This window comes from Anomaloglossus baeobatrachus, chromosome 1, assembly GCF_048569485.1.
Source record: "Anomaloglossus baeobatrachus isolate aAnoBae1 chromosome 1, aAnoBae1.hap1, whole genome shotgun sequence".
NCBI classification, from domain to species: domain Eukaryota; kingdom Metazoa; phylum Chordata; class Amphibia; order Anura; family Aromobatidae; genus Anomaloglossus; species Anomaloglossus baeobatrachus.
This window is the reverse complement of record NC_134353.1, coordinates 725641659-725654790: the sequence shown is the minus strand read 5'-3', so window position 1 is coordinate 725654790 and position 13132 is coordinate 725641659. Positions and strand designations below refer to the sequence as shown.

General features: G+C 36.7%; 1 protein-coding gene across 21 annotated transcripts in view; it reads right to left on the bottom strand.

The window, feature by feature from the left end:
- Nucleotides 1-13132, bottom strand: part of RIMBP2 (RIMS binding protein 2) — an 877394-nt gene that overhangs the window by 93842 nt on the left and 770420 nt on the right. For 15 of the 21 annotated variants that reach the window (XR_012725119.1, XR_012725121.1, XM_075322225.1 and 12 more), the window contains 3 exons: nt 10569-10686; nt 4483-4635; nt 3621-3805 (listed from right to left, as the gene is read on the bottom strand). Coding sequence is in view for 19 of the 21 variants with exons in the window: in XM_075322225.1 (XP_075178340.1) it covers nt 3621-3805; nt 4483-4635; nt 10569-10686 (456 nt within the window). In the remaining 2 variants the exon portion in view is untranslated. The remainder of the gene's footprint in view (nt 1-3620; nt 3806-4482; nt 4636-10568; nt 10687-13132) is intronic. The other 6 variants (XM_075322272.1, XM_075322298.1, XM_075322363.1 and 3 more) reach the window with 1 other exon arrangement.

The following is a 13132-nucleotide window of genomic DNA, read 5'->3' as shown; positions in this document are numbered from 1 at the left end:
ATCAATCAAGACATTTTTTATCCTAATAATATTATCTATATTCTATGATTAAGCATCAGCTAGCCTTAGGATCTGAAACGCGTGAGATTCAAATGTGTGATTTTTAATTACCTTTAATAAAATGGAGTTTAAAACAAAACTTTATTGAAGCAGACCTTGGTGCTGGATTTTTTTTTCCTATTACCTATCCCAACCTTTCCTATTACCGATTTTTACCTATCTAATATATTTATATATATATATATACAGTTGTGCTCAAAAATTTACCCCAGGGTATGTAAACTTTTGAGCACAACTGTACGACTGTATATATATACATTACAGGCCAAATGTTTGGACACACCTTCTCATTCAAAGAGTTTTCTTTATTTTCATGACTTTGAACATTGTAGATTCACATTGAAGGCATCAAAACTATGAATTAACACATGTGGAATGAAATACTTAACAAAAAAGTGTGAAACAACTGAAAATATATCTTATATTGCAGGTTCTTCAAAGTAGCCACCTTTTGCTTTGATTACTGCTTTGCACACTCTTGGCATTCTCTTGATGAGCTTCAAGAGGTAGTCACTGGAAATGATTTTCACTTCACAGGTGTGCCCTGTCAGGTTTAATAAGTGGGATTTCTTGCCTTATAAATGGGGTTGGGACAATCAGTTGTGTGGTGCAGAAGTCTGGTGGATACACAGCTGATAGTCCTACTGAATAGACTGTTAGAATTTGTATTATGGCAAGAAAAAAGCAGCTAAGAAAACAAAAACGAGTGGCCATCATTACTTTAAGAAATGAAGGTTAGTCAGTCCGAAAAATTGGGAAAGCTTTGAAAGTGTCCCCAAGTGCAGTGGCAAAAACCATCAAACGCTACAAAGAAACTGGCTTACATGAGGACCGCCCCAGGAAAGGAAGACCAAGAGTCACCTCTGCTGCGGAGGATAAGTTCATCCGAGTCAACAGCCTCAGAAATGGCAGGTAACAGCAGCTCAGATTAGAGACCAGGTCAATGCCACACAGAGTTCTAGCAGCAGACACATCTCTAGAACAACTGTTAAGAGGAGACTTTGTGCAGCAGGCCTTCATGGTAAAATAGTTGCTAGGAAAGCACTGCTAAGGACAGGCAACAAGCAGAAGAGAATTGTTTGGACTAAAGAACACAAGGAATGGACATTAGACCAGTGGAAATCTGTTCTTTGGTCTGATGAGTCCAAACTTGAGATATTTGGATCCAACGACCGTGTCTTTGTGCGATGCAGAAAAGGTGAACGGATAGATTCTACATGCCTGGTTCCCACCGTGAAGCATGGAGGAGGTGTGATGGTGTGGGGGTGCTTTGCTGGTGACACTGTTGGGAATTTATTAAAAATTGAAGGCATACTGAACCAGCATGGCTACCACAGCATCTTGCAGCGGCATGCTATTCCATCCAGTTTGCATTTCGTTGGACCATCATTTATTTTTCAACAGGACAATGAACCCAAACACATCTCCAGGCTGTGTAAGGGCTATCTGACTAAGAAGGAGAGTGATGGGGTGCTACGCCAAATGACCTGGCCTCCACAGTCACCAGACCTGAACCCAATAGAGATGGTTTGGGGTGAGCTGGACCGCAGAGTGAAGGCAAAAGGGCCAACAAGGGCTAAGCATCTCTGGGAACTCCTTTAAGACTGTTGGAAGACCATTTCCGGTGACTACCTCTTGAAGCTCATCAAGAGAATGCCAATAGTGTAGAAAGCAGTAATCAAAGCAAAAGGTAGCTACTTTGAAGAACCTAGAATATAACACATATTTTCAGTTGTTCAGTTGTTTCACATGTGTTAATTCAAAGTTTTGATGCCTTCAATGCGAAACTACAATTTTCAGAGTTATGAAAATGAAGAAAACTCTTTGAATGAGAAGGTGTGTCCAAACCTTTGGTCTGTACTATACAGTACAGACCAAAGGTTTGGACACACCTTCTCATTCAAGGAGTGTGTTGAGTTATTTAGAGGCCACCCCAAATTTACACTGTTATACAAGCTGTACACTGACTACTTTACATTGTATCAAAGTGTTATATCTTCAGTGTTGTCCCATGAAAAGATATAATACAATATTTACAAAAATGTGAAATACAGCATATATTTAATTTAGAAAACAGTAAAATGTTAACATTTATATATATATATATATATATATATATATATATATATATATATATATGTATATATACAAATAAAATGAGAAATAAAAATAAGTTCCCTCTCCCCCAAAAAAGTGCCTACCTCTCCAATCAAAGAGGAGGGATGCACACATAAAATAGGTAACCTACAATTTGACCACCACACAATATAAGCCAGTTCAAATATAAATACAGTCGGGCAGTGAAACAGTGGTAAACTTTAAACCTACAAACACTACCCTAAGAAATACTCAAAGAGATTTATTGTAAAAATAATCTTTATTATTAAACTTTATTTAAAACAGTAGTACAGCAGAAAAAATTTGAAAGATATACCGATTAACTATGCCCCATGATACAAAAAAATCATCAGTCTGTCAATTCAGGGTATCAAACCCAGTATCATGCATTGGTAATCATAGCAACAAACTGAAAATCATTATATCAGATAAATAATTTATGACAGAATATCAAAAACTAAATAGAAGGGGCAGAAAATTAGTGTATCAAAGAAAGTGATCATTTCACACAGAAAAGACACAAGCTGATCCAATACCAACTGTGACAAGATGATATTATATAAGCAGATAGATACTTATAATAATATGGTAATCAAAAAAAGACTTATAATAAAGTCTAATATGGAGTAACAGTATCAAACATGCCAGCTGAAAAACTAACCCAGTGCTACATATTATGACAGCCTCATCAATATCACCTTGACGCGTTTCGCCGTGGCTTTCTCCAACGTGAAATGATCCCTTTCTTTGATACACTAATTTTCTGACCCTTCTATTTAGTTTTTGATATTCTGTCAAATTATTTATCTGATATCATAATTTTCAGCTTGTTGCTATGATTACCAATGCATGATACTGGGTTTGATACCCTAAATTGACAGACTGATGATTTTTTGTATCATGGGGCATAGTTGATCGGTATATCTTTCACATTTATTCTGCTGTACTACTGTTTTAAAAAAATTTTAATAATAAAGATTATTTTTTTGCAATAAATCTCTTTGAGTATTTCTTAGGGTAGTGTTTGTTGGTTTAAAACACATAAAATAGGGTTTTATTCTTAACTCTAGTAATATTGAATGCAGTGTACACACATTTGACATCATTATGAACAGGAAAAATTGAAGATTCCTTTTTATGGTAAATGTTTTGTTTGCTTTTTCAAATCATCTACTGTAAAACAAAGCATTAAAATTTGAAAATATTGGGATTTTTTTTTATATTTCCATCCACTTTTCCTAAGTGAGACTTCTAAAAAATAATTAATATCCAATGCAGTTTTAAATAATAAGTTCCAGTGCCAACTAGACTAGACTGAATAATATATATAAGAAAAGAATACAGCAAATCAAAAGTTGAAAACCTTCCATGACCATAAATGCCCACAACGGTCATAAAAGGGTTAACTTTTAGAAGGAGAGTAAAAATATTTAATCACTCACCTTAATTATTTGTCCTTCCTTAAAGGGAAGTTCTTCTTCTGCAGCATCTGGATTTGGTGACATGGTTCTCGGGTCATAGTCAAAGAGTGCCACAAATATTCGTACTGAATAATCTTCCATCCCACCATCTGTTTCAGATTCATCGTACATCCCAGATGACATCTTTTCTCGACTTCCATAACTATCTAAATAAATTTACGAAACATATACAACAATCTTTGTATGTGCCACCATTTTGCCAAGTGTCAAAGAGATTGAAGGCTTAGCAATGGCATCATCTGTTGCAGTTGCTACATATTCCTTAGCATAGCTGACTGTATGGCTTATATTTGCAAACAACATGTTTGTGCCCCAAAAGAAAAAGCGCAATCTCAGGAACACTATGAGCTTTACGTAGAAGCTGATGACCATGCAATGTAATAAGTCACACAACAACACATACAGTATGGCTGAATGGCAATGATGAACAGGAACTTGGTGCTATCCTACCTTTCTTTACACTAAGCTTAAAGAACCTAAATGTGCTGGGATGGACAGAGAAGTGCCTACACACATGCTGCATTACATGCAAAAGGGGTGGCTATGTATCCAGCATAGTAAAAGCCAAGAAATAACTGATCCAGGCTTTAAGCCTAAAGGAGTCCGCTGAAAAAAAAAAGATCTTTTTCTTAAAAACTAGTAGTCAGATACTTCAAAGTTCTCAAAAACTGTTGATTGGATTATAATATTACTGAGCACCATCAAAACATGTCTGGTAAGTCCAAAAATAACCTGACACCCTTATTGGTCCAGACATAAAAGCCTGAAGAATCTGAATACATCCTTTGGTTAAAAAGGAGGAAGAATTTTTTGTTTTGCATACCGTATCTATCCTCTGAGGCCCTGGTACGCTGAAGAGACCACTTCCTGTGTCCACCAATGCTGCGATAATAAGCTTCTTCTTTTACAGGTGAAATATTTCCCTCACTACCTGACCGAGAACGACCACCTTCACTGTTACTGTCCATTGTAATTTCTAAGGAGAAAAAGGGAAGGAGCTATTAAACATGCCCTATGAGTCTGGAAGAGAGGACCATGGAGATTGGTACCAATTACAAAGAGGGCTTCTCTTCCCAATAAGTGTTAATAAAATGGCCGGCCAGCCAAATCTATTTTATATCTTATGTTGTTCAAGGAGTTTAAAATTTATTTTTGAAGCACCCATGAACCTGAATATGTGAATATTAGTCCAAAGTCAAAGCAATAAATTTATATAGATTTTATAATGGAAAACAAAAGGTGGTGCCCAAGTTTTAGCTTGATGTTCTTTCAGAAGAACAGTTTCACGCTTCTGTATAATCTTATACTCTTTATTAATAAAACTTGTTATGGATAACAAGCACTTTTTTGAAAAGTGACATACTACAAAATGATAAGTAGGTGTCACTTGTAGCTTTACGTTTCACTAAAATAACATACAGACATGGAACTTTGTGACAACACACTTGGGCTTTAACAAACTTCTGGAATGACTCAAGTGGATGGAATGGCTATGTACCAAGTGATCAGTAGGACAATCTACCATTGAAATCCTGCTGACATATTAGATAAGTACAAGAGATTACACACTATATTTCAGATTTAAGTTACTCAGGGTTGCTGATGAGTATAAAAACAATGGAAGTAGTCTTTGAATGGATTAAGCCATGATGTCACAGTCCACAAAAAATCATTTTGTGACCTGTCTAATCCAAGGCACCAGATTTTATTAACTTAATTTGTTTTACTGTTTTGCTCATAGAATGGCTACTTCTTATGTGTAAAGTCTGTACTACTAAACTTCTAATGACTTATTCTCTATTTTCTTTTAATTCTTCATTGAACCATATTGAAAATTCACCCAGATGTGTGCTTTAAGCCATGCAATTTCTCCTGAAGAAGGCAGAGATATCTTAGTATTACAGTGATCAAGGCCGTAGGTATTGAATTTTGGTGTGGATCTCTTCAAGATAATGGATCCAGATCAGAAGCTTGACAAACCCATGGGTGCCTCAAAATGGCGCTCACACAAGGCTTGGTTTAGAGGTATTTCAATTAGGCACTTTTACAAATTTAAAGATTGAAATGACATTTTAGGACAATTTTTTTTATCACTTGAACGCTGACTACATCCCTTAGGAAATATATTCTACAAATGATTGCAATATACAATATAAGTGTTGGTAATTCTATTTTGTCAATCTAATTTTGATACTAATGAGACGCATACTAAACATACATTAATGTTATATGAATTTGCCATGAAAATGAGTCATGTAAAAAATGTGTGAATGAACAACATTAAATACAACATTAAGACATACAAAGGGTTTTTTTTTTTGCTGTGTAACTGTAGTGTAAAAATCAGACTTTCTTTTACTAGTTTACCTTATCTGTATTTTGGTAAAAATGTTACAGAGGGAGGGATTAGGTGTAATAGTGACATAAAACACAATTTAAATTTGAAATAAAAAAGTATATAATAATTTAAGTACTACTAATAATATATATTAAATAACCTCGGTGTAAAATATGGGCACATAGACAATTGTTGGGATTCAATTATGCACAAATATACCACTAAAAGGTAATAAAAAGGCAGCACCGAAGAAAAATAGAACTGTGTTAGTCAAATACAGCATAGTAAAGTAAAATATGATGATAGTAGAAAAGAAAAAGATAAAATCACAGTAAAATTATGTAGGTTTCCTTTCCATTATGTAAAACAAAACTTAGAAACGATTTAGCCCCAAAGTACAAATCATAAAACAATAAAAACTAATACAAGATATTACATAATGCAAGCAAATGTACATTTTTGTTTATTATATTCTTTTCCTTCATGTTATTTAAAAGCAATCTGGCAGCAAGTTTTTGCTTTTTAATCTGACAGCAGCATAATGTGAGGACAGAGAGCCCGATTACAAGAATGTATCACCAATTAAGTTGTGTACTGTAGATTCCATACAATCAGTGTTTAATCAGCAGGAGATGATCACTACAGGACTAGATCTCATGTGCAGACAAGTCAGGCTAATCTGTGTAACCCCCACCACTAATTGGCAACTTGCTTATTATGTACACAGAAGCTGCCAATCAGAGGTATGGGCGGGGTTATACACAGCCCAGAGGTTTTAGCTCTGTTACATCTACATCAGACAAAATAGGGATTTTATTAAACCTGCAATAAGCACTCAAGTCAGTGATACATCGCTGGAATGAGGTTTTGTCTCTATATTATGCTATCAAATTCCATAGCAAAAACTTGCTGACAGATTCCCTTTAACATTGATATGATATTTTATTAATCTGCTATGCTTTTTTAATGTCTAACATTTCTTGTCTTTGCAATATGGACTCATCAAGATTTATGTTATATATACCTATGCATTTTCATCACTTTTACATGCATAATTGCTTTAAATATCATTGGGGCTAAATCATTTAAATTTCTTGATTTTTTTTTGTTTATTTTTTTCCAGAAGATTTTCCAATATTTATTAAAGAGCATTTATCTAAAACATTGTTGAATGGGTTCTTCACTACTTAAAAGTTAAGGGGAACCATGGGCAGCATGAATCAGAGACTGTCAATTTAATTGTAACCATGAATACTTCATTCCAAAATACATGGAGCTCTAAAACAGGACCTTTAAATAATTTTCTCATGTTGAACTGGACACACGATGTAATAGGCACTGCAAGGTGGAAGAAAACATTTTTTGTATTTTACATCTCCATTGCAAAGATATGAGGAATCAAAGTATTTGGCACTTCACTTTTTCTTCTTGCATGTGGATACCAACCTATTAGACTGGAGACTTAAAGAGATGAGAGCTGAAAGCTTTCAGTTAATCACACTCGGGTCTGCTGTGCTCCAGCACCTGTCATCATTCTGCAGGGAGGAGATCAAAGCGCTTGTCAATGCAATTGTGGGGGCATATTCTTTCCCCGGTGTGTTGCTGCCTGCATATTATTGGGCAATTTCTGAAAAAGGAAGAAGTACATGCCTCCAGTGAAATCTCTCCAGTAATGCCCAATTGGACTTTAAAAACTTAACTGTTTAGGCGCCAAATATTTTGATTGCAAATATCTCCACAACTGAGAAGTGAAATAAAAAAATATTTTTTTTTATTCTGCTCTACATTGCCTATTATCATATCATATGTCCAGTTTAATATGAAAAATTTGGTGAAAGGTCCTCTTTAACAGAAAACAAATCTTAAAATACCGACTGGGGACTCTGCAACCAGGATGACTAGTGCAAAAGGCAGGTCTCAGGTTGCCTCTCCCCCCCTCCATCTCTTTTTTGCTACCCTAAATTAACAGGGGCAGGAAAAATTGAAGTTGGGACTTAGCCATCCTAGTCCCATGGTCACTGTTTTACCATTTAAAGCATATTTCCTCTAAAATATGCTGGAGTAACAAAGACGGTCTATGATTCATGCTGCCTGTAGTCCAGGATACAGGAATCAGCTGACAGGTCGTCTTTAATCATAATGGTCACAGAAAGACACTGAATGGAATGTGAAGGCTGTCGCCAATCGACTGTGACTGCTGATTGACTGGTGCGGTGGCATGATCCACCCTTCATGTGTTGATGCCAGGACAATGGAAAACACAGCACAGACTGCGGCAGAGGATGCCGATGTGTGAGGTGCGTATAGGTTTTTTTGTCTTACACTGCCCTGGGCCCTTAAAGATGAACTTTTATTGTAGTGAAGAATGCATTTAATATGTTTTTACACATTACCAACATCAACATAAAAATATAGAATGAGAATGGGGGGGTCATATTTTCTGCCCATTTTCATATCAGCTCATCAATACATTAGGCCTGTTATATGAAAAGTAATACTAGATTTATGCAGTTGTGTTTTGAAGGTCAATAGTATTAAATCTTCTGACGTTGTGATTATAATGCCTCAATCAGACGTCAGTGTATAACATACGTGTTCAATCTGTATTTTTCACAGAGAGCATCTACCCATTATATTCTATGAAGCCATTAACATGTCTGTGTTGTTTGTGGAAAAAAATAAGCGAGACATGTTTATGACACCGTTTTTGATCTGTATCATGGATCAGTTACTCATACAGGTCCATAAAAACCATGTGCTGTGATTAACATTGTAATGGATAGAAGCTGTGTGTTTTTTTATTGTTTTATACATCAGTGAAAAATCACAGATGAAACACTGATGAAACTTGAATCCAAAACACTGAAGAACAATGGTTCGTGTTTTTATGTTCAAGAAAAATCACAAATGTCTGAATAACGCCTAAATGTGGTTTCTGAAATTCATGTGACGCTTGGTAAACTCTTTTAGGATATGTGCGCACAATACCTTTTAGACGCCAGCTTACTCATCGAGTTTTGTCAAAGTTTCTTTTCTTTTTACATTATACATACAATAGTTAGCAGCTTTCAAGGAAAAGCTGCCTGAAGTACGCTCAGATCACTTTTAACCATTTTGCAGTTCTAGATGCCTGTAGCGGCTAAAAAGATCAAGAGGACTTAACATATGAACATGTTGTTTAGACATTATAGTGCATATGTTCACTCTTTTTAGCAATTTTTAAGAACTTTTTGAAGTGGGTTTTGGAGTAGACCCACCTGAAAAAATTCAGTATGCAAATACCATAAGGTTTTCTTCACATACCGTATAAACTCGTAAATGAAAAAATCCATTGGTATGTCATTAGTGTGCCATCAGTATTTTTCCGGTATGGACAAAAAAAAAAGAATGAAATTACAGACCTTCTCCTACATTTTGCAATGTTAAACACGTATAGCACAAAGATGCCATTCGTGTACTTTACATGTTTTTCATGGACCCATAGACTTCTATTGCTCTTGTCATCCGTGCTGTCATGAACAAACGGATATGTCTTCATGTGGTTCACATGGACACATGGTCAGTATGAAAACACTAACATGTGAAGATCACCATAGGTGAAGATCACCATATGTAAGTGTGAGATCCATGAAAAAACAGATGCCACACATACATGTGAAAAGGCCTAAGAGAGGTTTTACTTTATTAAAAAAAAATACTTTTATGGCAGTTTTTCCAGAAGAAAATCTAAATGATTCTTCCTTTGTACTTATATTGCTCTTTTTTGCTGACTTCTGACTTTGGCTTAAACACCTCCATCAAAAACTACAGTAGTTATTCCCCCATCCCTCAAAAATTGTTGGCAATCAACCCAAACTGTCATTAAAACGAAAAGTAAGTTGTGAAGTTTTTGAAGGTGTGATGCTACATCATAAGCCATGAGACAGTTTTGTGGATCCAAAATACTAAGGCTGTGGTCATGTTACAAAGCTTTAACATGAATGGAGCATCAGTCTACGATTAGTGTTGTAGGCCATGGTGAAGGGCAGCATTTTCAAAATTAAATGCATATCTGTAATGAGGGCATAATATAGAGGTTTTCAAAGCTTATAGGGAATCTGTCACATAAACACAATTTATCTGTGAATATAGAGTTAACCATGTTAAGGTTGCTTTACTAGAGCAACGGCTATAGGGAGAAAAGGAACTTATATCCTACCTTAATTTTATCTCTATAACCGCTGCTCCAGTAAAGCAGCCTAGCAAGATTTTAATACTTTTTACTTGCAGGTTAACCCTATATCTGCAGGTAGGTGAATAGTACAAACCAGGCTGGGCTTTCTCTCTTCAAGTGAGCAAGTGCATCAATAAGATCTTCCACGATGATATTTACCCCTTGGAAGAGGTGTGGTATGATAATTTCTTCTGTTGCAAATTGCAAATTTACCAAGGGGAATGTTGTTAATAGACATGTAAGGGTTTAACAAATATATGTTGGGTATATCTTTATCTACCTTTTCAGATTAAAGCTTTCTGCACTTACAGAGTAGTAAAGTAACACAGAACACAAAGACGCAGTCTATCCAACTAACCAATAGAAGGGACCATCATAGGTCGCGATCTTTGTTGCACCGTACTACCATGAGGAAACCTCCGCACAGGGTGATCAGGTCTTTCTGTCCGTCCCAATGTAGAGTGATTGCCTAGAAGCTAAACACAAACACACAATTAGAAAGAAGCAGAATATATTGTATATGCATTAGAAATTACAACTTAAAGCAGAAGCTCTAAAGGCAACTAAACTGGACTTTTAACTGAAAGGTTAGCTGAAAGATAACAATATATGAAAACACCATGGGATGTTACTTGGATATATGTAACTAGCACGCTCCTGAAATGTAAAATGTAATTACTAGCATCATGTAAATTGTGAGTATTTGTGCTTACAGGTCAGTGTGACACATAAAAATTACTAGACAGACAGTACACTGACAAAATGAAAAACTATTAAAATCAATTATGTCTTCATAAATGGTTTAAGATAATTCATAGAATTTTAACACATAATATTTATTTGGTTTCACTGTATAACAAGCTTGATAATCTCAGATTTGTGCTAAATTCAAGAACTTGACAAATAATTCTCGACACTCAAAGTTTCACAGTAAGAGGTCCCATGCACAATAGATAGCTGTAGGCCTAATGATGCTCTAGCTCAGGGGTCTCCAACCTGTGGCTTGTGGACCCATGACGTGTGGCTCGTGGCTGTCTGCCACCTTGTTGCACTAGCACCAGGTCTAGCAGAGCGCTATGAAGAGCATATGGTGATTTATGTTAGTAGCCGTGCAGAGAAGAGCAGCTCTCTTTGGCCATATACTGGCCTTAGATATTTAGAGATAATTTAAGTATGGTAAGCCGGAGACAGGATGATACTACAGGTCAAAGGAGGTGCTTGAAGCTGGATGTGAAGGTGTTATTGGAGTGCTTGATGCAAAAATATTGAATGAGGGTTTTGTGTGAACATCTAGATCTTGGTATACTGCCTTGGTGTGATCTCTGTGAAAAAGCTTTAGCTATAATTATACCAGTTATGGGGGCTCTAGGTGACACTACTGTTAGAGGTGCAGTACCTAGATGTGGCTTGCGACCCTCTCTCAGAGCTTAATCTGGTTCATGACCCTCTGCCAGAGGTGAATGTAGCTTCCAATGTAAGAAAGTTTGGGAACCACTGCTCTAGCTGATCTTTTGGCCGTCAGCTATCTCTTCCGACTCATCTATACAGAAGAGTGCTCACTTCTGCTGAGTTTTCCTTCTCTGACTCCTCCAAGACTCCTCTGATGGCTTATCATGCCGGAAAAAAAAATTAATCAGTCCAAAATTGGACATACTGGATCCATATCTTCCCTGACATCATCTGTCAGGGGAGAGTCAGGAAGCCTGCATTCACATTGGAGAAGTGACAATATTGGTGGGCTTGGCTGCCTTCAGTTTAAGGTGCATGGGTGGTTTAACATTTTGGGCTAACAGGACCGTAACATACTCTCAAATTACACTAATGGTCTGTGTCTTTCAAATACTATGGGCTATACAGTACAGACCAAGCGTTTGGACACACCTTCTCATCTCTAGAAGAACTATTAAGAGGAGACTTTGTGCAGCAGGCCTTCATGGTGAAATAGCTGCTAGGAAACCACTGCTAAGGACAGGCAACAAGCAGAAGAGACTTGTTTGGCTAAAGAACACAAGGAATGGACATTAGACCAGTGGAAATCTGTGCTTTGGTCTGATTAGTCCAAATTTGAGATCTTTGTATCCAACCACTGTGTCTTTGTAGAAAAGGTGAACGGATGGACTCTACATGCCTGGTTCCCACTGAGAAACATTGAGGAGGTGTGCCGGTGTGGGGGTGCTTTGCTGGTGAGCCTGCTGGGTATTTATTCAAAATTGAAGGCATACTAAACCAGCATGGCTACCACAGCATCTTGCAGCGGCATGCTATTCCATTCATTTTGCGTTTAGTTGGACCATCATTTATTTTTCAACAGGACAATGACCCCAAACACACCTTGAGGCTGTGCAAGGGCTATTTGACTAAGAAGGAGAGTGATGGGATGCTACGCCAGATGACCTGGCCTCCACAGTCACCAGACCTGAACCCAATCGAGATGGTTTGGGGTGAGCTGGACCGCAGAGTGAAGGCAAAAGGGCCAACTAGTGCTAATCATTTCTGTGAACTCCTTCAAAACTGTTGGAAAACTATTTCCGGTGACTACCTCTTGAAGCTCATCAAGAGAATGCTAAGAGTGTGCAAAGCAGTAATCAAAGCAAAAGGTGGCTACTTTGAAGAACCTAGAATATAAGACATATTTTCAGTTTCACACTTTTAAGTATTTCATTCCACATGTTTTCATTCATAGTTTTGATGTCTTCAATGTGAATCTACAATTTTTAGAGTAATGAAAATAAAGAAAACTCTTTGAATGAGAAGGTGTGTCCAAACGTTTGGTACTTTCTGTGCTGTACATAAGGAACAAAGTACAGTGAAACAATCTTTAAGATGACTACCCAAAATTACATTGAACAGTAATCTTCTCAAAGAAGATGTCCAGTATGTACAGTCAGGGCCAGAAATATTTGGACAGTGACACAAGTTTTG